This window comes from Paramisgurnus dabryanus, chromosome 11, assembly GCF_030506205.2.
Source record: "Paramisgurnus dabryanus chromosome 11, PD_genome_1.1, whole genome shotgun sequence".
In the NCBI taxonomy this organism is placed as follows: domain Eukaryota; kingdom Metazoa; phylum Chordata; class Actinopteri; order Cypriniformes; family Cobitidae; genus Paramisgurnus; species Paramisgurnus dabryanus.
In genome coordinates, this window is record NC_133347.1 from 20,082,316 (window position 1) to 20,110,254 (window position 27,939).

At 34.6% G+C, this 27,939-nt stretch overlaps 1 protein-coding gene across 1 annotated transcript in view; it reads left to right on the plus strand.

The window, feature by feature from the left end:
* LOC135757525 (uncharacterized) overlaps positions 1-26,485 on the plus strand; it is a 78,909-nt gene extending 52,424 nt beyond the window's left edge. The window contains exon 4 of the mRNA XM_073816237.1: positions 25,260-26,485. Within this exon, the coding sequence (XP_073672338.1) occupies positions 25,260-26,211 (952 nt within the window). The 3' untranslated portion in view covers positions 26,212-26,485. The remainder of the gene's footprint in view (positions 1-25,259) is intronic.
* Positions 26,486-27,939: the final 1,454 nt, after the last annotated feature.

Consider the following 27,939-nt stretch of genomic DNA (forward strand, 5'->3'; position numbering starts at 1 on the left):
GAAAAATAGTAACTTTGTGAAAATAATTCATATCAGGACCAGCATCATCCTAAAACTTCAACAAATAGAAATTCATACACCATTACAGGACCAGCATCATCCTGCACTCAGTTAAGGCAAGCTCCTGAATTCAAGCAAGTCTAGAATATATGCACATTTCAGATTTATTATAAAATATTATGTTTTCACACTGTTATCTTTGCTTCAATGTTTATTTTTTATGCCATCAACAAAATGTATCTTGATACACCTATAACTAACTAAATAATTGATTTATTTGTAGACAGGAATCATGACGCTGTTTGCATCTATGAAGATGACAACGTAAACACCAGTCAGTAATCATACCTCTGTCACTTTTCAAATATTCCTATTATAGCTCATCCCACTTTAGACTTTAAGTTTGAGATACTGCTATGAACTGTGTGAATTTTTCTTCTATCAAGAACTGGGTTGCAAACTCTTCTGATTCCACTTGGCATAACTTATGTCAGTTGTCACTCATGCTATGCATCTTCAAGTTTCTTTCATTTCGGTTTATCTTGTCATGCCACCTATCTCTTCCACAAACACTGATTATGCCTAGATCCAAGTCTCCTTTATCAGTGCTGGTCCAAAACTGCAATTCACCCTTAACCCATCTGGCTCTATTTACAGATGTAAAATCAATTGAATAAAATATATTCATTAATTTTGTATGACATTAAATCATAATTTATATCGTATTTATGACTATATTCAGATTATTTTATATCATAATTTAAATACATTTTACTAAATTTATTTTTTACTTTCAAACTACATTTTATATGCATTTATAATAAATTAATTAATATATTTTAATATTTTTACCTTTTTCAATGTTTGATGATTTTTTAGACTTGTTTTCATAAAAAACAGCACGACTACAACATGATTTTATTTTACACAGTCTTTTAAAAAACAAGTTTTTACTGCATTTCAATTTTTCTTTTATACCTTCATGTAAGTGGTTTGGCCGTAATTTACACTTATTTTGCCATTTTACTCTGTTGACTGCCGAGATTGTTAATTTTGACCTTGTAAATAAAGATTATTTTGAACCTGTCTACATGTGTGTAACAGTTTCAGATCATGATGTCATTTTGCTTTAGAAACATTGCTTTAAAAATGTGTACCTGATGAGATTTCCTATAAAATTGATAGAAACATTCTGTTAAAGGCAAAATGTAACAGTAAAAAAAATCTATAATTCACAGTTTGCATGATGGTTCATAGGCATCAGTATTTCATCAATATTATTATTTGTTTCTTTTTTCAAACTTGATGGTACCATTGTTTGCTGAAATATTTTACATATTTAACATATCTTGATCATTTGTATGATGCTGCATGTCATGACCTGGTTTCTATTCAAGTTGTCTTGACAAGTCTTAATATATGAATCCTGGAGTCCATTCGCTATTCAAGATCAATTCAGACAAAGATTATCAGATCTCGCTAAATATCATCTCTCTTATCCAGTGTTGAACTCTGTTCCCCCTATGTTTCCGTTTAGTGTAGCATTTTTATCATTTTATTATTTATATATATTGAAAGCTGTATTGCTACTTTGTGCATACTTTGTGCATGTATCCTTATTGTTTTTTAATGGTAAGTCAATTATTTTTATAGTATGAATAATATTATATGTATTATATATGTTTTTTCAAACAAACAGTAGCGACAAAAAGAAAAGACAGGGTAAATGGTAAAATAAATACTATAGTACAAAAGCTGTAAAACTCACGAAATATGTAATAAATTAAAATAAATATATATACATTATATTATTGCTTTTTACTATAACCAATTTAAATCTTTAATCTCGTCCCCTTGGAATTATAAGGTTCTATCTGCGTTCTGAACAGTTTTGAGATATTGAGCTTCAAAGTTTTTGCATTACATATAAAAAAACTTATTTGGGGAAGAAGTTTCTTTCAAACATGAAAATAACAGGGACCCTAAATGTATTCTAAATATACAATATCAAAATCCTCTCAAATTTCTAAATGTGGATTTTTGGAAGGGGTTAAATGCATATAGAACCTTCTAATTCTAAAAAAACACTTTTCGCTTAGAATTATAAGGTTCTATCTGCCAAAACATTATTTAAACATTCAATATAAAATTAATGTTGTAACAATTTTTCAACGTGTGTTAGAAAGTAACATTTTAATCCTTTCTATGACATTTATTTAATATTTTTTAGCACTTTTATCTCTAAAAGTCTGATTTTACATTGCTCATTTACAACATTGCTACTTCCCCCCTTCTGCCTCAGTTTCTCTCCCATTCTCTGATGTTTTTTATATTTTCTTGCCTGGTGCTCTCTTTCTCATACTCCTGCTGTTGTTTCAGCATTACTTTATCTGCTGAATATGTCGGGTTCATTACACAAATAGACAAACATTTTTTTTTGCATGTTATAACATTGAGCAGCTTCAGGCTACAATCATTATAAAATCATTTTAATACTGAGGTAACTGCTTTAATGATCTTTCACATGTTTATCATAACTTACTGTAACAGCAGTATTTTGAGTAGAATAGGTTAGTTAGTTTTTTCTGTATTTTTTTTTATCTTAGTGCTTGCTTCTTAATATCAGGAACTATGAAGCTAGCACTGCTGGCTAGTGTGATGTCTAACTTAGGGTGGGCATTCGTGTCAGTTCCGCCGCACATGTACCGAACATGTTTTTGAGTGTGTTCTCCGGAAGTCGCATTGCTTGACCGCATATGTCACAGAGGTTCTCAGATTTCAGTTAAAATACATTAGAAAATTAAGATTTATTTATTTTAAAACATACAAATTATTTTAATTTCATTCTTACCTTGAAATGTAATGTTTGCTTTTCTGAAATTAAACTCGAAATATTAAACTTTGATGACGTATGCGGTCGACCAACGCGACTTCCGGAGAACGAACCCAAAAACATGTTCAGGACGTGTCCGGTGGAACTGGCACGAATGGCCACCCTAGTCTAACTATAAAAACAATCTCCTCAGCAAGACATAAAACAAAACAAAAAAAGACTGCCCCTACTGAAAAACCAGCAAAGACCAGCATAAGCTGGTAGCCGTTTTAAGGTGGCAGTAGTTGGTCTAAGCTGGTCCAACCAGCCTAGCAAAGCTGGTCAAGCTGGTGGGTCAGCTGGTCTTCCAGCATGACCAGCTAAGTCCAGGTAGAACAATTTAAAAAGTGACCAAAACACAGCTAGAACAGCTTGTTACACCAGCAAGCTAAAACCAAGATGGAAGACCAGCTAAAACCAACTCACCAGCTTAAGCTGGATTTTACAGTAGGGGGAACTTGCCTGGAATTTGGGCTGTCGATCTTAAGATTTCTTAAAAACTTTGCGTTGCGTGCCATAATCCTATTATATTATAGATATTGTGTGTCTGTGATTTTTCCTGTCGTTGAGGAAAAAGCCGGCGACACGACATATAGTGGTGGTTTTCCGGACAGGTATTAAACTAGTCCTAGACTAAAATAAATGTAAGCCCTTCTGAAAAATTCAGCTAAGACCAGCATAAGCTGGGGAGCTGGTTTTAGCTGGTCTCTCAGGTTGGTTTTAGCTGTTTTTTCTGGTGTAGGAAGCTGGTTTTGCTCGTGTAACAAGCAGGTCTAGCTGTGTTTGGTCACTTTTTGAGCTGGTCTAGCTGGATTTAGCTGGTCAGGCTGGAAGACCAGCTGACCCACCAGCATGACCAGCTTTGTCAGGCTGGGAGGACCAGCGTAAACCAGCTAGTGCCACCTTAAACCAGCTAAAACCAGCTACCAGCTTATGCTGTAGAGAGAGCTATCAAATCTAAAAACAACTTGCACTGACATATGTCAAAATACATCAGTGCCCTTTGTTTTGCCTCAAAATGCACACAAGTAATGTTTTTAGTAAGACATGTTTGTTAAAACTAGTTATATTTTCCAGTGAAACTAAGGTCTAGCTCCCTGGCTAGCCCAGTGGTTTCTCTCTGTCTATTATTTGATCTTTATTAAACGTTTGAGTTATCTGCATTTAGATCATTGCCTCTGTGTGTTTTCTACCAGCCCTGACATAATGGTAATCAAACTTTGATGATTCTAAACTACTTTAAGTCTCTTTAAATAGTTGACTGCTGTTTATCTGTTTATAAAAACAACCTAAAAGCAGAATAAATAAGAAGTGGTATAATAACACAATTTATTAATTTAGAAAAAAATATATATTTATATAAATATCCGTTTTCTATGATTACTTTTTACCTTATATAGCCTACGTTTCCTATTTTAATAATTAAGTTTACATACTTAATAAATATAACACACACATGATATAAAGTGTTAATTAATATATTAACAGGCATATGCATATTGTATGTTAACATATTAGCAATTTAAACATTACACTAAAGGTAAATATAGGGGAAACAGACGTCGACACAACACTGGATCCATAACAATCACCGTTTAATGCTAAAACAGTTCACACCACTACTGTAGAGCTGGCACTTTATGCTACCAGTTGGGGTCCGCCCACAAAAAAATGTAATCTCTGTTCGCAAACACGCAAATGCTCTGTAAGGTTAATCACTTTTCATTGACCTCTCAAATGTGCTGTGACAATGGTTGAAAATATGACTATAACTCATTGTGAAAAACATTTCATTTTTTACAAACTTATACAGTATTTGTTTTTAATAATTCAAAATGCAATACTTTATTTTCATTTCAATTTGGTCACAGAGAATTTGGGGTTGTGTACTCACAAAAACAAAACCTCACACACATTAACTACATTTGTACATTACAGTAAATAAGTAACCTCACAATGGTAAACAGACAGTTTTGTCCTCACACAGACTAGTGCAAATATGTGTGCTAAAAATAGTCCCTCGGGTTTAAAATAGATCAGATTTAGTTAAACATCATATTTGCAAAAGTAAGGCAAACATCATACTACACTACCATGTAGTATAAAAAGGTTTCTATGATATGCTTCAACATTTACTATACATTTTACAAAATTCTTTTTACATAATACAATACCACTTATCATATTCATACTCTTTGTCTCGTTATTACTATCTTCACTGTATACCAGTGTCTGTATGATTTGCATTGTGAGGGCATGGCACAACTTGGGGTTGTCTGCAGGGAAAATGTCCGGTACATGTGGGTGAAACATCACAAATGGCTTGATGTACTTTTCTTTCCGGCTGTTGGGGGCATTGAATGAGAGCAGCTTTTGCACCAGGCTGCTCAGTTTCTTTGATGTCGAAGCACAGAAAGGCATGCTACTGATGGGGTGTTCAGTTACACTTCTCATTTCCTGGTAAACCATACACTTTTCCTCAGCTGCCCGAGTCTTCATATGTAAGGCATCAATCTGTCACCTTTTTAGACTCTTCAAAACATCATCTTCTTCAATCTTGAAAAAGACAAAAGAAAACAAAATGCTATGTTATGTTACCAGGTGGTTTCTAATATGATTTGCAGGTAGTTAGTTTGTCAGATGGTTACTAGAGTGACTGCTGTGTGGTTACTAGTGTTAAGTAACTATACTTATAGGGCTCTATCTTACACCCGGCGCAATGCAGCGCAATGCGCGACGCAAGTGTCTTTCGCTAGTTTCCACCCTAATTTTCACGTTTAGCGCCGCGTTATTTAAATAGCAATTGCATTTGCGCCCCCTTTTGCGCCCATGGGCGTTCTGGTCTGAAAACGAGGTGTGTTCAGGCGCATTGTTGGCGCGTTGCTATTTTGAGGCAACTAAAATAGACTACGCCATTGACCAACAAAAACCTGGTCTAAAGTCTAAAGTCAATGGCGCAATGTGTTTTATGTTATTTAAAGAGCGCATTAGTAAAATGCGCCTATAAACGGGAGGACAACGCGGGTTTGCTTATCACAAAGTAGGCTACATGAATGCGCAGCAGCACAAAAATGCTTTTAAATATGAAAGATTAAAGGATTGAATGTAAAAGATTATTATTGAGTCTCTTGGACATATTTATAAATGAGGACTGATTATGAGACGTTAAGGCGCAAAGAGCTGCTTCACCAGCCTGGTAAGTAAATAAATGCTTTGCTTTGAACAAATGCGTCTGTTTTTAAATGTTTTTTTTAATGCTACCTCACGGATTTATTGTATATAATGTACCTGTGGATATGGTGAGATGAGAAACATTTGTAAGTAATGCTTAAAAAACTCTTTGCTAAAAAAAACGCTGTCCAAAGTGCTGAAACGTGAGGAGAGCCGTTTGTAATTTCTTTATCTCCTGTTTGTTACAAATAAAGTATTTTTAGAGTACAAACCTTTTCTTACATACTTGTAAATTATGTTTTGATGATATTGGATAGCCATACATTTAAAGCAATTACAAGCCTGCTTTTTACTTCCATGACTAAAAGAAAACGGGTTTTAAAGGTTTTAATAAAAAATAACAATTTCAATACAAGTGAAAAACAACACAATTATTTAACATTAATCTTAAACTGGGGATCGTCTTCCTCCGCTTAGTTTTTCAGTTTACAAAGTCCGTCATTTAAATAGGGATTAGACATAGCGCCAGCGCAACTTGCTTTTAAAGGGGATGAGAGCTGTGACTCTCATTGGTTTACTGCACGTTACGCCCAAAATACTCCCATTACAAAAGGACCTACCCTTTTCGACCATGCGCTCGGCGCAAAAACAATTTTTCCCGTCGTTAAATTAGCAAAAGTGGATTCGGACACGCCCATTTAGACGTTGCGCTGTGCGCTTTAGACAATGCGCTTAGATCGTTAAAATAGAGCCCATAGTGTCATCAAAGCAGAAGTAGACATGCCAAGAGGGATCACATGATTCCTGAAAATCAATTGTCGCAGGTAAGAAGCTCATCTGCGGTAACCATTGAATTCTGTTCTCTTGTTGGAGCTGGATACCTGCTTGTAGAGTCTAATGGCAATGCCCTGCCCATCTGAAGCAAAGCTAGGAAACACGAATGCAGAAAAATGAATATATTAATTTATTATAGTCCTTTTTAAGTTGAAACTTAATTTCATATTGTATGTGCTTATCCACTTATAGCACTTTACCTGGATATATTCTTTTCAGGTAGAGGAGGACTGCTCTCTCCTTTGATTCAGTTCTAGCCTTGCAGTTGGACTGAGCTCATGGTCCACATCTTTAAGGGTAGACTGGAAATCTGAATCACACTCTTGCCATCTTCTCCAAATGCGGTGTTTTTTCTCCATGTTTAGCAGAGAGTCCTCAATTCTACAATGGTTAGCAAAAAATTACCATTAAATGTTATGTACACACTTGATCACAGAACAGTAACAGACAGATTACTGCTTACTTTGTTTCACCCTCTTCGTGTGACTCACGAGTTTCAGACCTACACATTACAAAAAGTACAACACAAAAGTTCAATAGCTAACAAGCAGAAAGCATTACTGTGGTACACCTGAGAAAGCATATGTTACAAGTAAGGCCTTGGTGTAATTGATTACTAATTACATCACATTAAAGTATTGCAGCATTATTACAAATCTTAATTTCATGAGTTCACACTTACATGTAATTTATAGAGTAATTTTGAATGTTTGTTTGGCGTGCTGTCCGGGGAGGGCTTCAAACTCGTACTTGGCCCGAACCCAGAGTTACAAAACACTTCCATGTTTTTGCTATTAAACACTGTTACGCAAGTAGTAAGACAAACAAGTATGGTGGCACAAAATAAAACTTTTGTTTGGAGCCATAAGAATGAATGGAACTAGGCTTAATGCCAACAAATTCACAAAGCACTTAAAGACTAAGGAGTGGTTTCCCGGACAAGGATTAACTTAAACCAGGAACAGGGCTTATCTTAATTATGAAATATAACTACTTTTAACAAACATGCCTTACTAAAAACATTACTTGTGTCCATTTTGAGGCAAAACAAAGGGAACTGATGTATTTTAAGATATGTCAATGCAAGTTGTTTTCAGTTTGGACAGCTCTTACATTTATTTTAATCTAGTACTAGTCTAGTCTCTGTCCGGGAAACCGCCCCTAAAAGTGCACGCATTAAATAAAGATAGGCATGTATTAATTCATCCAACAGTGGTGTTTTTCTTTAAAGACGGCTGTAATTACCATAGTCTTACATAAAACCATTAAACTCTTATTTGAACTTGTACAACTGGTTCAGTCCAATGATGTTTTTTGAGAATCCAATGTTTAGCTGATCATGATAACTGCTCATTATTATCCACGTGAACACGACTGATTCTATTCCTCAATGGAATGTCAAAGCTTTGTTTTCCAGGGACTGAAACTAATCGCGACACACGCATCTCCTGGAATTCCGGTTTATTTTTAACCAATCAAAAGACGACTTTAGACATTCTCACAGGGTTTCCAGAAAAGTGTACGAAAAACATGAGACGTTCAGCCAACAGTTTGTGGGCGTGACTTCTGAGGCTGAGACTACAGCCATAGAGAAGTTGCCAAGTGCGTAAATGCACAGAGAGCTGAACTCAAACCATCAATGGCTTTTCACATATTTTAAAGTGACAAATTGTAGCAGCATAGTTTGGTGTCTAAATGTGTATCTGTTACGCAAAATGCGTAAAGGTAAGCAGGTCTGGCATTGTTTACCTGGTCCCTCTCTGATAACAGATGAGATATCTTCTTGAGCGAGAATCAATATTTTCTCTGCTTTGTCTACTCTTTGCAGGAGCTGCACCTCTGAAAAGATAGTTTAATTTACTTACAATATGCTTACCAATTTGTGTATAATCAGCTTCACGTAGGGCTGGGCGATGTGACCCAAAATAAAAATCCCAGATTTTTTCACAAAAAAATCCAATTTACCATTTAAATTGACCCCCCCCCATACTGAAAAATCATTTTGCAGATTGCAAAGAAATTTTCAAAACAATTTTTTAACTGTATTTCCACAATATATATGGGGACTATATCTTTAGCAATGTACATTGCCACTGCATCTGTGATCATTTTCCAACTGCCCCTATTCTTATCATACTGGATAGGTACTGCTGATGCGTGGGTCAGGATTTTTTTCAACTCACAGGTCTCACTTTTATGAAAAAATTGGCCCGCCACGCACCACTGTGTCTATTTTTCCAACCTGCTAGTGACCATTAAAATAGACATACTAAGCATGTGTAATGTAAATGAAATCAGGCTTTATTTCAGCCTTGCCTGTTTCCAAGCACTTTTACATCGCCCTGTAAACTGGCAACAATATGCTTAAGTTATGAACCATAAAAACCACAGCATTGTCATATGATAATGATAAACATTTTTAACCTTTACAAAGCAAAGTTTGTATTATCTAACGACAAATTCAGACCTTAATATCTCTTGCACCTCGTCTTTCATCTTTATTTCTCTGTTTATGTTATTGTTGTGGCTAGCAGCGGAAGCTACGGCCAACAGTGTTTTCAAGTTACGTTGCTACATAATTTAACCTTATCAAAACTAATAAAATATGAAAATAAACATTCCCAAATATTTAATAAAGACAATGGGATATTGCATGCAACATGTTTTTTATTATTTTGTTTTTAATGACCGGCTCCGCAATAAAGTGACAACTTTACCCGCCACGCGGGCTACGAGACAACCCGCATCACTAACGTTACTGGATGCAGTTTGTAAATGTTTCTAGAAAGTAGGCTGTTTTTTGGGCGTGTTTGTTTGTGCTGCCGCAGTCTTTTGCAGGGCACATCATCTCTCTCACTCAACAGCATGCCTCTGTTTAAGGTGCTACAGTAAATTGTTCATACCTTTGCTAGCAACAGACTTCTAACACACTTTGCAGCGGGGTGTTGTTTGTTTTGTGTCTGACGCCGCAAAACCGAACCAATTCCAAATAACAGATGACACTGTGCGTTTCTTGGGAACGCATTCTTCCATGCTCGCTGCCATGTTGTTTGACTATCTATATGGAAAAACGCACGGGGGAGGGCTGAGCCCACTTGCAACTATGGGAGCCCAGAGGGGATCGATTTATCGCCCAGCTCTAGCTTCACTCCAGAAAATATAAAAGGTATAAACAGTGAGTGAACCACCATCACACAATTTTACAAGATTATACATCAATAGACACACCTACGTCAGTTGATTTCCTTCGTTCATAATGCAAAAGGGCATCAGTCAGTAGGTCAAGGTGATGAAATGGAGTCATCTCCTTTATGACTCTGGCAAATCTTCGGAGGAAAGAAAAATGCTTTTCCATTCCTTTCCCGTCTGTGAGCCCAAACCCATCAAGCCATCTGGTACTGTAGGTGATCTATCTATGATTTAAGCAAAGTGGTAAAATATCACACACTGTACACTGAAATGGAGCATAATCATACTCCTTATAGTGGTCACAGTTACAGTGATCAACTATTTATATAAATCTAAAAGCTTGAAACAGAATCATTCCTTTAGAAATGCTGTGTAAATAATTTGTTTATAGTAATCATGTTGTAGTCTGCTTACGATGTTCATATTGGGTGTGTTTGATGTGTATATTTGTCTGTGTGTGTGTGTGTGTGTGTGTGTACATTTGCCTGCTTGTGCGCTGTTGTGTGTCATGTGATGTTTTCCTTTACTCACACTGCTGTGGTCTAATTAATTATTTTTCCCTCCTTTTCCTGCGCTGCTGTTGTTATGTGAATTTTATGTTGCAACATTAACAAAAAAAATTAACAACAGTCTTAGGGATCTGCTTATGTTATTTTATCTTTAAATTTGTAAAAATAGCAAAGCTGTTCATTTTATTACTTTATATTAATTTAATTATTATACAAATTAAGTAATCTACATAAAAATAAACAAAGGAAATTAGTTTGACCCAGACTATACATTACATCTCTGAAACAAATGTGGACAAACGCCATGTTGGAAAAATGTTAAAGATAATTTAAGGCATTTATAGCAAATTTCAGCTTTACAGTGCATAAACAGGAAAAATGAAGGCCAAACAGAAAGTGAATGATGTGTGTAACATGTCCTAATGTTCCTATAAAGGCAATGCATTACCTGACATGGCAATTTGTGTCCATAAACATTAAATGGTGGTACAGCCAAGGAGACATTGTGTGGTATGCCCTCTCCTGATTGAACACAGTATTACATAATTTTGAGTTAAAGGTCTTTTCTCAAAACAATAATTCAGTTTTACACAGGAAAAAAGGGTACTTATCTGCAAATGTGAGGCAACAACACAGGCAATTTAATAGACTACTCGCATATGTTCTAGTCCTCAAATCTACAAAGTAGTGCATTGATGACATACAGAAGATGTGAATGATAAAACACTTTATATTGAGGAAAAGTGAAAAATAATTATACAACCTCCAGCATTACATTAAATACCCAAATACTCAATAAGGGATCTCAAAATAATTCTTAACATTTTTCATGTTTTCTTATATAAGTGAACATTATAGAATTGTGGAAAGTTTACATTTTGTAATATTATGGAATCTCTAATATACATTCCATGAGGTTTATATTAGGTGCCTAAAAAAAGTGTGACATGTTAGGGTCATGCTATTTTAGGCATTTTAGGAATGTATAGAATCAAACAGGATAATTATCATTCTGGAACACTGTAAATATTAAGAGATGTCACTACAATGGCATAGACTTGCCGTTCTCTTTGGCTTATGTTAACAAACATTAGGGACATTTCGTGATCACAGGATCTCCAAACACTTCTGTAACATCACTTTTTGTTTGGTTGTTCGTGTGACCTCAACATGTTGTCAGCCTTAAAGTTACTGCAGTCCTAAAGATTTAATGAAATATTGAATTTATGGGAGAAATAATGGTCTTTTTCCACAACTTAAATCAAATATTTTATACACTCAGTCCTAATAAAGTATTCTGCAACTAGGACAAACTTCATGAGGCCTTGAGATGTTAAAATGTGATAGCAGGTAGTCCTCTACATCCTTTTCATCAACAAACATGCAGCTTCTATGTAATGGCTCAAACCACTTGTCCCTGACCTTTGCTACCTCACAAGGCCAAAATTGGCATCCAATGTCACTATCATATCTCCATCCGCCTACAAAACAAATAGTTGCAGTAATTCTGGTTTTGAATCTGCATGAGGGTTATACACTCATGCTGTTACTGTTTTAGTATAATACTTTAACCATAATGGCATTTTCCATGATCTGATGACATTGAATTGATATTGGCAAATCAATTAATTTTGTATAATAATAAAAAAAACACTAGAAGTAGACCCAACCTTTGGACATGCTGGGCATATGGTCCCATCATCTAATTGTGGGCAAACATCTACCGATATGGATTCTTCCACCAGGGCTCTGTAAAGGGTGTTAACCTATGTTATAAGCAACAGTCAGTGAAAACATTACAGTTTCACATATTAAATCTGATGATGGTAGTTTACTCAGTCGTTGTCATTTTATAGAAAAATATCAAGAATACTTTTGAATGCAACTGTACAATCCTAGATATTTCCATAAATGTTTACTTTTAGTTGCAATGTTTAATAATGTCACACATCGGTCCAGCACCCCGCAATTTATAATTGGTCAGTAATTTTTGCACAATACTGTTTTACCTCAATTATCTATATTTGTAATTGTTTGTATCAAAATTTAAATCAAAAATCAAAAACAATTAATTGCACAGCTTTAGGCACACTATGATCACTCAAAGCTGTTACTCATCAACAACCGGCAAAACCTCTCTGACCTAATTTTAAAGTACATTGTGAAAAACTATGTCATTATTCTCTTACATATCCGTGCATAAAATTGGAGAGATATAATTACATTATATATATATATATATATATATATATATATATATATATATATATATATATATATATATATATATATATATATATACAATTTTAAATAAATATTATTATTTAAATATTCAGTGGATTGTGGTCCCTTACTGTGTAGCGATGTGTGTTTATTTAACATTAAAACAAGCATTTATATGTATAAAAGTTCTGTGACATTTCATAAAGTTTATTGAGTTTGGATCATGTGATTTTCGTTTGGCGAAACTCAGAAAAGGTCACGTGGTTTTCGGTAATGGAACATAGTGACCATCAATGCTCACTGGTTTTTGCTTAGCACTGTGGGAATTATGAGGGAACAAACGTTCTAGTGCAGTAGAAGAGTTTTGCAATTGAGACAGCCCTTAAAATGGTTGACTCCCTAAACAGTGCCCTGATTGGCGAGCAAGGGAGCAGATTAAGACCCTAAATCACTTGAGTGTCACATATGGCTTTATTATCTGCCTGGAATATCTTTATCTGATATTCCTAGAGACCTTAATTAGCTCGCTCAGGTGTGTTTAATTAGTGTTGGAGCAAAACTCTGCAGGAAATTATCAACCACAGTAACAGTTGATACAATATAGTACCAAAACAATTTAGAAAAATTCTAATAAATCTGTTGATATTACTTTAAATTTGCTGTCTGTATGTATGAACGTATGATATTGTACTTACAATCCACATATCAGAAAGATTCAGTGAATTTATGTCCTCTTCAGACAAGCCTCACAAAACACTGCAGTGGTGTTGCACTCAATGCACCTATAATCAGCATGTTTTTCTAGGCAGACAAGACACTGGGTAGTGTTTGGTGCTAAACATTCAAACGTCTCCTTAAGCATATCATGCTTGACTACATCACAGGCATGAAACTTTCCTGTATGCGGTCTCAGAACATGAAAAACTACAGCTTGATACCTGGCTGGGGGCAGCTTAACTAAGGTAAAAACCCTTTGAAGATCCAATGATAGACCTCCTCATGACCTTAATCTTAACATTCCTAAAGCGCGTGCTCTTAACAGATTTTCCCATATCTGAAATCTAAATATTAGGCAATTATTAGATCAAGCAAAGTGCAACCCATACAGTAACTTTACTTTTTAATCATAGCCTAAAAGACTGAAATGCATCAGTAAACATAGGATGCAAGTGAGATAAATGTATTTGGTGCCTCAGATAGATATATAGACACATTTTCTGTCCAGGCACGTAAAAATATACTAACAACGGTAATGCTCACATGTATAACGTAAAGATAGGCTAATAACGTAATATATACCCAGCTAGAAATAAAAAGTTCTAAGAACGTTCCATGAAAGTTCCCAATATTCCCAAAAACATTCTGCCAACGTTAAATGTGTCCAGTTTTTTTTTAAGTTCTAGGAACATTTCTGTTGTCTGAACGTTAGAGTAATGTTACATTTTACCATTTTTAAACGTTATGACAATGTCATGTTTTAATGTTCACACAATGTTTAAAACAACAGCTGTTTATTATATTGACTTGTTTAATTGTTTTGTAAATGATAGAGAAACATTGCATTTTATTATTTTATAAAACATTATTTCTGAATGTTCAGTAAATATATTGCTGTAGAAAACACAATTCACTTATTACGTTTAGATGTTGATGTTTTGTTTCATTTTAAGTCACTCTTATTGTGATTAGTGTTTGTTTTAGTTGGACTCTTGACACTTGACTTTTTGCTTGTTAATTTTTTCCCTGGTTGTGTTAACTTTGTGTTAATGCACCACATTTGTTATGAACATGCAAAGTTAATAGTGTAATTCTGTGGTTGTTGGTACATAATGGTAAAGATCATCACCTAATTCATTTACTAATCAAAAGTTTATTTTCTGCTAATAATGTATATTAGATCCAGCTCTTTCACAGCAGGTTGTCATTAAGGAGTTTTAGAAATTTTGGACAAAAATATCCGCTGTATAATTGGGATGCACAAACATCAAGAATCAGACTATGAATCTCAACCATGGTGACAAATAAAATTGTTAAAAAATCCTTATTTATCCATGCTGCAGTGCATGCTGGGAGTCCTGAATGAGATTTGTAATTTGTTAATACCCAGCATGCATGACGTTTTCATTTAATTGTCACCATGATTGACATAAACAACACAGAAACGTTCTTAGAACTTAAAAAAACTGGACACTTTTAACGTTGGCAGAATGTTTTTGGGAACATTGGGAACTTTCAAGGAACGTTCTTAGAACTTTTTATTTCTAGCTGGGTACTGTTTACAAACACAATTTCAGGTTCTTATTTCATGCCAGGTGACAGACATGTAAAAACATGCTTAAAACCTTAATGCGTGTATGGGCTAAAAACTTAATACCGTTTACAAACACCATTTCCCAACGGTTATCTCACGTCAACACTCATGCTAAGCCAAATTGAAACATGTTTTCTGTATTATTTTCACTTTATAACTAATTAATAAAAATTTTAAATGATCTGTTTTATGATTTAAATGGTCTTACCTAAAAATATTAACCAGAAAATATCCCAACGTTGCCGAAGTCGACGTCCAGTCACAGAGCTGCCAACTTCTGAGTTCAGCTTGGAGTGAGATTTTTTTTTTTTTGGGGGGGGGGAATTTTTATATATAAGTCCTAACCATTTGCCAATAGATAATAGTGTGGATTTTAGCTATTTCTGTGTTAAATAGTTGGAAAAGACTGCGTTTTAGAAATTAAATTGAAATAAAAGCTTTTACTGAGTTTAAATGCCTGAGATTAGAGTCTTTACCATTATTTTATACAATTCTATTATGCTTTCCTTCTGATAAAAGTTCCTTTCAAAAAAGTTCTTAAAATCTAATGAATACTGGTCTCTGTAAAATGTATAACTGCAGATAACAGCAGATTTGATTCAGTTTATCCATTGAGAAAGAGAAGCGTAAAGTGATGATTTGTGATTGGTGATAGAGAGACTGTCACAATCAAATAAACCAAATGAGTAGTTTATATTAAACTTAAGCAACAGATAATGTGTATGTCAAGACCATATAATTATATTTCGTATATATTATTGTTTATAGATGTAAAATATCAATTGACTTTTTTCTCTTTTATTAAAACCTGTCACGGCAAACATCACGCAGGCTTGTACTGCTTGCAAACATGCAAACGCGAGTGATGGTTGATTAAAATTGCTGTTTTCTGAGGTTATCTGCGTGCGTGGAATCCGGGCAATTCTTTTATTTTCATCCAGACCTTGACGGTTTGTGTGTTCGACTGGTGCGGAGCTGACTGGTCGCCGTATGACATCATAGTAACGCGAGAGCAAAGGTAAAGGTTGACCCTTTTGTAACATTTAGCATTGCTCTCGCGGTACTCTGATGTCCTCGCTGCCGAACTTCCTGCGCAGCGCCACATAAAGTGAAATTCTCTTTGACTCTTTGTAGCAAAGTACCAGCAACATGAGAAGTGGTGGCACCTAAGACAGCTAAGGTACGCTAAAATATAAAAGTGTCAGTACTGCGAGCACTGGTGGTTTAGCTACTTACATCGTGCTTTGCTCTTTCACCATCGTGCAGCCACGCACTCGCTCTCTGTGGTTTGTAGCTGGCGCTTCGGCATCTGTAAACAATAACTCCACCTTCTTTGATTTGATTGGCCTTCGCATTATTTTGACACTGACGAGCGCTTTATGCTGTTTGAGGCACGCCAGATAGAGATAGGCGTTTTACAATATTTACAGTTAGGTATATTAGGCAATTATATAATGTCTTTTATTAAACTCAATGGGAATCTCAATGGTGGGCACGAGCCTGCGTGGATGTGTGGCGTGAGAGCGTGAGAATTGGGTCATTGTGTGAGTCTCACGGTGAATGTGTGAGAGTTGGCAGCTAACGTTATGCAGTCATCAGCGAACTGGATTCCTTTGAGTGGATCTGGAGTCTTCTCTTGTAGTTTTGATTAACCACTTGGATGGATTTTAACAACTGAGCATTCCAGTATAGCCTACACAACATGCCCCCCTAGACCATCTATGAACTGATAAAACCACTGATAACGTCCATTCAATAACATTTGAAGCTGGTGCAAACTAAAATTGGAGATGTGTTGATAAATAGGATACTTAAAGAGTAACTAAACCCTAAACCAACTATTTTTTTAGTTAATGATCTGTAAGAATGATGTTTTATTAGTGCTGTTCATTCATTTTAGTAAGTTTTTTGACATTTGGATATACTGTGGTGTAAAAACATCTAAGTGCTGCCCTCTTCAGGTTGAACGGTGGCTACTGCAGTTGAATTTTCCTATTGGATGTTGGGTCCAAAGAATAACTCGTGACGTAAGCAGGTTCAAGCTCACCACGCCCTTGTTACGATCTCACCTGACCACACACAATTGCTACGAGCTTAGTTCGTCCCCTCTATCTCCGTTGGGATCTGCCCACTTTTCTCGCATTTTTTTCAAATATTGCCAGTGGGTGGAGTCAGGTTATGAACAGGGATTTAGTTACACTTTAAAGGAAAGTTATTTTGCACTGATCAATTTTTTTTGTAGATCACATCTAGTACTACTGGTTAAAGATGATTACTGATTTCATAATGGAATAAATTTAAAATTAATGTGGCCATAAGCATGTTAGTCTTGTCATTCATTTAAGAATAATAATCAAAACATCTACTGCATAAAATCAAGTTGCACAAGTACAGAAAAATTATATTTTTTAAATAACGTTACTAAAATATTAAATTTATCATTTTTGTATTACGTGTTGAATTCGAATCCCGAGTAGTTTTAAGGACCTGTTAGTATAACAACAACTCTAGGATGACCCTCGAAGAAACAAATAATTCAACATGAAGATAAATCGTCAGCAATGAAATCCAGCTAACAGAGTAATCCATGTACAAAGAACGGACCCAGTAGTGAAAGCTTTTAAAAACTACACAGTTATTAGTCCTCTACTGCCATCTAGTGGATATAATTTCAAAATTTTGATTTTAATGGTGATCCATCCCTAATCTGCAGTTCAAACTTTAAAAAGTTTTTATTTAAACTATTTGATTTTAATATTATAGTGAGTTTTTAAAATTAATATGTAAAAATTATTCATATTTTACTTTGATAACAGAAGTGGAGATAATTAGATTGTATTTCAAATTAGTATACACATTCACTTGAATTCAAAATAAAATGTATAAAACAATGAAAAGTCTTGACTGTAGTTTTGAGGATGACGACTATAATTATTGCGCGATTATTTGTCATTTAATACTATTGTTGTTGTTTTTTAAATAGAAAACGGTTTTAATACACTTTGACGATTTAGTTATAAAATAGGATAGATATAAGATAGGTTATATAAGTCAGATTATAAAACATGTAAAGTCAGTCTAGAGTAAGATTTCTACTTATTAGTTTTCATATTTGTTTTCAGAAAGAAACCAAAGGTAAATTCCTACACATAAGCATTATGTCAATACATCACCTTAATTACATCAATTTGTTTGCTCCTTTAAATCTTTTAGACTATTTTTTATCATATATATATATATATATATATATATATATATATATATATATATATATATATATATATATATATATGTCATGTTATACTAGGTCTAAAAATAGTACTAAAGCTCTTTTTATATGTAACCATTGGCTATCTCCATACATAACTGATCCAGATGTGTTGTTAATATCAAATGGAGTTAATAACAAATATAATGTCATTAAGTTAATATTAAACACTTATTTGTTTTCACACATGTGCTGTGCTAAAGTAAGTTTTCAATAAATAATTTACATGTTAAATAACCAATAGCATCATAACATTACGATTTCATTGCGATAATTCTATAAACAATTATTAAAAACTTTATAATCATGACATGTTTATGCCATGGAAAGTAAATTAGAATACTAAACCTACTGATAACCTGATATATATTCTCTTTATATATGATTATTAGTTCAGTGATTCTTGGGAATTTGGATAAAACAAATTACAATAAAATTACAATATCTGAAGGTATATCATTATAGACCAAGGTATTGGCTGTTTAGCAATTTACTGGTACAACCTCCCCTGTTCGTATTTTTTCATAAATTAGGCGTTTTTCCAGTTATTACTCATACAACGTTTACTTTAAGTCTAAATAGAAAAAGTAATGATTTTTTTATTTAATAAACATATTTTTGTATTAATAGAGACTATTAATTTAATAACTCAACAGCACTGAAGAAACATATATTAAGCATATTCATTTAAAACAAATAAAACTATGTCTGACGGTGGTGACACTAATCTGACGGTGGTGACATTGGCCTCATTATTACAAAATGTATTCCACTCAAGTCAATGGCTTCTTGCTTAAACTTTATGTAAATATTTGGTCCAAAAAATAACATTCCTAACCACTGTGATGAAAAAATATCAAATCATAACTTCCTAAAATACATAAAACCTGACAGAAAAGACAGAAAACCTGACGGTGGTGACAAAAACCTAATATAGATTAAAAAAATAGATGAGTTGTTCACATTAGACATCTTGTTTCCCTTCTGTTGCTAGGTACTTCAGACCTCTTCTTCAAAATGATACATTTATTTCATAATCTAATCTAATTTTATTTTACAAAGATGATGGTGTTGATATGTTATGGTTGTCACAGTAACAGTGCCCAAAAATATGAACAAGTTTAAGAGAAAAAAGCAAAGATACAAGATCTTGAGTGATTTTGAAGCATGCAGTAGAGCTGAATGTTTGAAAATGGGGTCCTCAGGAATGCAGTTAACCCTGTACTTGTCTGATTTTATTGCTTTTTATAAATATCTGATGGTAGTGATGAATATGTGGGACACATTTTGAGCAATCACAAAATGTACAAAAAATACAATGTATTCTTTTAAGCAGTAAATATATTATTAAGTTCAATTATTACTTTTGGCTTTTTTAATCAAGTTGAAATGATTATCTCTTAACCAAGGACAGCTGATTTTGTAGGCAATGGGCCAGCATATAATCATTAAATTAATAAAAAATAAAAATAAACCTATAAAAAACCTTACATATGTGCAAAGGGCCCCTGATTATAACATTGATTCTTTTTCTTCAGAAAATGTTATTAATTTCCAACAGAATGAGCACTTTTCTTAGTGGACATGTTTTTGCCAAAGTTTCAAGAATTAGTGAGTTATTATTTCTAATGTTGGCCTAATATTGTTCTTTAACAATCCACATATTTTCAGCAATCTTTTTCATACCTTTAGCAGTTTAAGAATTCTAAAACAACATTTGATGCTTCATAACTTTATTGGGTTATTTACCACATATTATTTAAATTGATGCATGACTAGCCCTTAGTTATCTAAAAACATTTTGGTACTTTTTACAAACAAACCTTATAAAAACATTACTGGTGTACATCTTAAAACAAAACTATAACCCTGATATATTTAAAGACAGGCCACTGCAAGCAATTTTCAAGTAAGACAACTAAAACATAAGCTTAAATTTTACTTTGAAACTACACTTAAACCAATGGTCAATAGCATAAATCTCTAAGACTAGTCTTAAAAGTTAGTCATACATTTTTGTCTTCATGAATGACCATAACTGTTTTAAGTATCATGTAAAATATTTAAATTATTTAAATTATATTTACATCCAAATATTAAGACTAGTTCAGACTAGTCCTTAAAACACATTCTTAATGTTATTCAACCGGCCCCTGGTCTTGGAAAGGCATATATTTTCTGATCTTAATAAAAAATATTAATATTTGGTCATAAGCTTCACATTACTAGTTAATTAGTTAGATATACTTAGTCTGGCCCATTTTCAAAATGTCCCATTTTAAAATGCTTGAATTTATTAACCTCAATTCTTTTAGTTTTAATGACGGACACAACTTGAAGACTGCAAATCATTGAATCTTATAATAATTTTCATGCAGGTGCAAACCCATGGACAAAAGTAACATAACAGCAGCTACAAATAAAATAACGAATACAGCTTACAAATGGTGCCAACATCACTATGTGACATCACATCCAATATAGGAATACAACGGCAAAAATTATTTTATGTTTGATATTGGTATGTGCCCAAATAGTGCAGCAAGTTCACAAAATCGTTTTTAATATAAACATAAACATATAGAGCAGTTCTTTCAACTCAGAGAAACGCAGTGGTTTCTCGAGACCCAATAGTCGACACATTTTGTATGTTTCTCTCATCTGACACAATCAGTTAACGTAACACCCGTTGTTCTAGAGGCAAAGATTTTCAGACAGATGAACTAAAAATCCTCACAAACACTTGAGAACAGGCCCATCAGTTAATTGTAATCGCACACCATTACGCTGAACTCGTACATGCTTAATGCTGGTTGGCTATTGGTCGACATGTTTTCTAAGATATGTAATTATCCCAAAAGACCATTATAAAAGCAGATTTCATGTGCATCTGTAATGCCTTAGAAGCTTCCTAAAAACCTCTCTCAGCTCTATTAGGGTGGGGGATTTTAAACAACTGGTTTTGCACCTATTTGACTCCCCCTACTGGCTTAACTTGCAATCTCATTACTGATTGACTTTGCTGCCACTCAAAAAATGTAGCCAATTATTTTAAAGTGGAGGGGCAGTTAGATGCCTGTGATGTCATAAGCATCAGTTTTTCAGATTCTACCATTATTCAACAAAGACAAGGTAAAAATGGTTTTTCATTCTCTGTCCCCTTTAAAGAGTAATCATCTTCTGTGTTTTCTGTGAGTGCAAATGTCAGCCAGTGATTGATCCTCTTCTGCCATTTAGTGGACATAACGGAAAATTGCACCTAAAAACCACAATAAGGAATTTGAGTATTATGCCTGATCTCAACAATACATTGAATGCTTTGTCATTTCATTTAGCAGATTCATGTTCATGTCCTTCAATTGAGTACCATGAAGGCTTTCTGTTTTAATTAGGTAAATAAAGTGAGGTATGCAAGTTATTAAACCGTATATATTTTTATGGACAAAAGGAACATATACACAAACATGCTCTGCACATTTTGTATGTTTCTCTCATCTGAAACAGTCATTTTAGTTCATAGAGATCTATTCTGTAGGTCTTACTAAATGGTTGCTTGTTTTTTTAACAAAAGTAATTGTTCTTATAGAACATAGATATTATGTGCAAACATACAAGTATTTCAGATGACAGCCTCTGTCATATTATAGTAGGCCTAAAAATAGTACTAAAGCTCTACATATTTTTATATTTAACCACTGGCTATGCCCATACATAACTGATCCAGATGTGTTGCTTATATCAAATGGAGTTAATAACAAATATGATGTCATTAAGCAAATGTCAGTCAGATTTGCTATTAAGCACTTATTTGTGTTCACACATGTGCTGTGCTAGAGTAAGTTTTCAGTAAATCATTTACATTTAAAACAACCAATTGTATCATAACATTGCAATTTCATTGCGATAATTTTATAAACAATTATTAAAAACGTTATAATACACACAATAGATTAGAATACTAAAGCTACTGATAACCAAATATATTTTCTTTTTATGTATGATTATTAGTTATTATTTCTAATGTTGGCCTATTATTGTTCTTTAAGGATCCACATATTTACAACAATCTTTTTCATACCTTTAGGATTTGAAGAATTCTAAGACAACATTTGAAGCTTTATAACTTTATTGGGTTCTTTCCCACAGGTTTAAATTGATGCATGACTACCCATTAGTTATGTAAAAACATTTAGGTACTTGTTACAAACAAACCTTATAAAAAACATTACTGGTGTACATCTTAAGACAAAACTATGGCCCAGATATATTTAAAGGTAGGCCAGTGTAAGCTATTTTCAAGTAAGACTACTAAAACTTAAGCCTAAATTTTAGTCTGTAACTACACTTAAACCAGTGGTCAGTAACATTAATCTCTAAGACTAATCTTAAAAGTTAGTCATACATTTTTTGTCTTCATGATTGAACATAACTGCTTTAAGTATCATGTGAAAAAATATTTAAATTATTTAAATTATATTTAAATCCAAATAGTAAGACTGATTAGCCCTAGCTAACTAACTACTAGTTCTTCAGACTAGTCTTTAAAACACAGTCTTAACTTAATGGCTACTGTATGTTTATTCAACCAGCCCTAGTCTTGGAAAGACATATATTGTCTGATCTTAATAAAACGATTAATATTTTGTCATAAGCTTCACATTACTAGTTAATTAGTTAGATATACTTAGTCTGGCCCATTTTGAAAATGCCACATTTCAAAATGCTTGAATTTATTACCTCAAGTCTTTGAGGTAAATGACTGCAAATCATTGAATCTTATAATAAATTTCATGCAGATGCAAACCCATGGACAAAAGGAACATAACAGCAGCTACAAATGAAATAACGAACACAGGTTACAAATGGTGCCCACATCACTATGTGACATCACATCAAATCTAGGAATACAACGGCAAAAGTTTATTTTATGTTTCATATTGATATTTGCCCAGATAGTACAGCAATTTCACAAAATTGTTTTTCATATAAACATAAACATCTAGAGCAGTACTTTCAACTCAGCGAAACGCAGTGGTTTCTCGAGACCCAATGCTCGGCACATTTTGTATGATTATCTCATCTGACACAATCAGTTCAGTTCATACAAATCTCTACTAATGATTAAAGTAGATTTGTTTAAAATAGAAGACTTTTGTATATGTGCAGAGCAGTGGGCCTCCAGGAATAATTTTGAGCATCACTGATCTAGGGGACAGTTAACGTAACACCCGTTGTTCTAGATACAAATATTTCCAGAATAATGAGCCAAAAATCCTCACAGACACTTGAGAACATAAGACAAACAGGCCCCTCAGTTTAGTTGTAATCGCACACCATTACGCTGGACTCGTACATGGTTAATGCTGGCTGACTGTTGGTCGGCATGTTTTCTAAGATATGTAATTATCATAATAGACCCTTATAAGAATCTGAAATCAGATGTTATGTGCTAAAAAACAAGTAGGTCAGACAAATATTTATGTGTCGTATACATATGCCAGAGTCATTGTTCTTTGTTCTTAGGTTATAGCGCCACCTAGTGGACAATCTCTGCAATTTTTTGCATGTGACCTCGGCCTAGGTCTATACATAGGTGTACCAAGTTTCGTGTTGATATCTCATTCCTATCATAAATGATAGCCATTTAAGTATTTGTGGCCCCGCCTCTTCGTACTTTTGACCGTGGTGTTGCAACAAAAAGTGCAAAGTTAAACTTTTTTTTGATAATTATTGATATTCAGTGTCTAAGGAATGTTCTAGTACTTGATTGGTTCAGATTGCTCAAAAAACCTAGGACTAGTTCGCAAAAGTAGGTTTCAAAGAAAATGATGAATATCTAATAAACGATTCGACTGAGACAAGTGCTTCTTGAGGAAAAGTTATTCATTGTAAGTACCTCTATTAAATGATATAAAGATCTAGTTGATATCTGAAACACTGCATAATACACAATCACTTAAACACCGCAAAAACGTTATAGCGCCTCCCTGAGGCCGAATTTTTTCTTACTCTGCACAGACCTTCATGGCCAAGAGACAAACAGGCCCACCGCGTTTTGTTTCGATCGGGCTTCGTTAACCCTGTCTAATAGCTGCTTTTTCTTGATTGGCCGATGGCGGCCATGTACGCGAAATTCATTTTAGACAATGATAGTACCCTAGACCAGGAGCACCGGTGCCAAATGTCAAATTGATCGGTCCCATATTTCTGAAGTTACAGACCTTTAAAGTTTAGGTGGTGTTATAGTGCCAACTAGTGGTCAAGCGGCGCAATTTTTTACACGTGACCTCAGAATAGTCCCTTGTATATGTGTACCAAATCTGGTGTCAATACCTCTTTCCAATCCCAAGTTATAGCCATTTAAGTCCAAGAGGCTCCGCCCATTGGGGGCGTTTGGGCGTGGCTTTACGATGATGAGTCGAAAGTTCAATTTTTTTTTGATAACTTTTTATATTCACACTCCAAGGAATATTACAGCACTGGAACGGTTTCAATCGGTCGAAAAACCTAGGACTAGTTCGTTTTTATTTTTTTCGACAAAATCGAAAATAGCGGAAAAAAATTCCAGGCGCAAATAAAATCGGAGATATACGTTTTGTTCGTCTTGACACAAGGATTCCAGTGATATAAGACACTTGATATTTGGATAAGATTTGTGGGAGTTATGAGCATAAACGTGTTTTTCATCGTTATAGCGCCACCTATGGGCCAATCGGGTTGATACTCTGTCAACCTCTCCCCAAATTGGGTCCTACCATTTGGCCAAGTTTGAAGTCTCTAGGACTTACGGTTTGGTCTGCACGTTCCGTTTTACGGCAGAATAATAATAATAAAAATCTTAACAATTACAATAGGGTTTCAGCGCTTCGCGCTTGAACCCCTAATAAACCGTTTACTACAGGAAAACAGACAGCTGAAGCATGAACTTGATGGATTTAAAATCACAGAGGAGTTTTTTAAGGATGATGATGTTAAAGTCAAATATTACACAGGACTTCCAAGCTATGCCATTTTTCAGGTTTTGTTTTCCAAAGTAATGCCGTTTTTGCCTCAGGATAAAAGAAAGTTGACATGTTTTCAGATGCTCCTTCTTACCTTCATGCGTCTGAGATTGGATCTGCCCATCCAGCACATCGCTCATCTTTTCAATGTGAACGAATCAACTGTTAGTACTGCATTTAAGCAAACGGTGAGTGTTTTGTACTCCCGCTTGTCTCCACTGGTGCACTGGCCAGACAGAGAACGTCTGCAAGTCAGTATGCCGCATCAGTTCGTGGAGATATTTGGAAATCATTTTGCTGCCATTGTGGACTGCTTTGAAGTTTCTATAGAAAGACCATCAAATCTTCAAGCAAGGGCACAAACATCATCAAACTTCATCAAAGATGGTCTCACACTGAAGTACCTCATATGCATTACTCCACAAGGAGTCATTTCTTTCATCTCTAAAGGGTTTGGTGGGCGCACTAGTGACAAACAATTAACTGAGAACTGTGGTTTTCTAGATAAACTGCTGCCAGGGGACATAGTGTTAGCGGACAGAGGGTTTGACATTAAAGAGAGTGTGGGATTGATGTGTGCTGAAGTGAAAATACCAGCATTTACAAAGGGGCAACGTCAGCTGGAAGCAAAGGATGTGGAGGACATGACAAGCATTGCACACCTCAGAATTCACCTGGAGAGAGTCATCGGTGTTGTACGCAACAAATACAAAATCCTTTCTACAACTATTCCTATCAGTATGGTGCTGCCATGTGAGCGTGTGAATGTAACATTTTTAGACAAAATAGTTACAGTTTGCTGTGCTTTGGTAAACATGTGTCCAAGTCTTTGACCAATAAGAAAAACAAATACCTGTTCATCGTTACAATAAAATATAATACAACACAATATAAAACAGAAATATGTATAACATTTAAAAAAAAAGTTTATTTATCTAAGTTTGGGAGGAGCGTGGGCTTGTAATCCAACCAATCAAAGCAAAGATGTCCCTATAGCTGTCCTTCACGTCTGTCCTGTGACATTTTGCCGCATCCCTCCTCCACACCATCGCTTTACTCTCTGCTGGTACATCTGTCCCAGTTAAGAAGGGGGAAGGTTAAAAAACCTGTAATAACAAATAAATACGATTATTGTTGTTAATTTTTTCTGGATTTTTCTTCTAAATTAATTGGATCAGACACTGAACGGAACTTTATCCCTAATTACTATTTCTCCATATTAGGTGGTGTACCCTTTTTATTGATCTGTAATTATAATTTTGCTAAAATCCCATATCATTAACTACATTTCATAAGCGAGCATTACTTGCATGGTAATTTATTTTTAAACACCACCTTTTCCTTCACCTATACTTTTTGGAACAATCGAGATTTGTATTTACTTTTTAAACAACTGGTTTGAAAAAAAAATCCAATAATTCCCAAGGAATTTTCTATTGTTATGTATGCCATCCCTAAGGGATCTATTCGTGGCCAAACTAGGGCCCGCGTGCTGAGATAAGGAAAAATGATAAATGTTATTACATTTATTCATTTAGCTGACGCTTTTATTCAAGCGACTTACAATAGCTACATATGTCAGAGGTCGCAGGACTCTGGAGCAACTAGTGGTTATTTGTCTTGCTCCGGGACAATGGTGTGTCACAGTGGATTCAAACCCGGGTCTCTCACACCACCATCATATTTCTAATTAAACATTTTTTAAAATTCTAAAATTTTTATTTTATTATACATTGCAAAAATGTAAATTGCAATTGAATGCAAAGAATTAAAGTGAATTTTGTATGTACATGCATACTCAAAGGTGTATTGCATGCGTCACGAAATTCAACAACTCTGGTACAATAGGATATAATGTAAAGGGTTGAGGCAGTGGCACAATTTTAATATAACACCGCAACATTTACTGTCAGCCCTCAGTCGGGTTTGATTTTTGGCCCTTGGTAGGAAAACGTTTGGGCACCCCCATAAAGGGAGGCTGTTAAATCAGCAAATTTATCAGTCCTCTTTAGATCCTTTTGAAACCTTAATAGAAAAACTATGCTTTTTGTCACCCCCATATAAGCAGATTACAATTAACAATGAGCTATTAATTTAAAAGGACATTCAGAGAGTCACTCAGCTAAGGAAATACTAAAGGACTGCTGGGAATATGGGAAAAATAACATCAGAAGCTTTGGTTGGATAGCAAATAAGGATGCTATGACTTTGGGTATTAAACAAATTGAAGTTGGCCCAACTGTAACTGTGCCTATTGTTCCTCCATGGTTTTTTCCTGTGTCTATGGTTGATCTTTATCTGCATCAATCTAAGAATGAAATATCTATACCTAAGGAGATTTATACCTAACAGTATTTGTATGAGGTATACTCTTCAATGATCCAAGTGTACAGGGATGGTTCTAAGGGCCCACTATCAGGACATACAGCTTCACCAGTATATGTTCAAAGATATTAGGGCTGGGACAACGCGTCGACGTAATCGACGACGTCGACGCAAAAAATACGTCGACGCAAAATATGCGCGTCGATTCGTCAGACCCAAAAAAGCGGCGCAGTAGT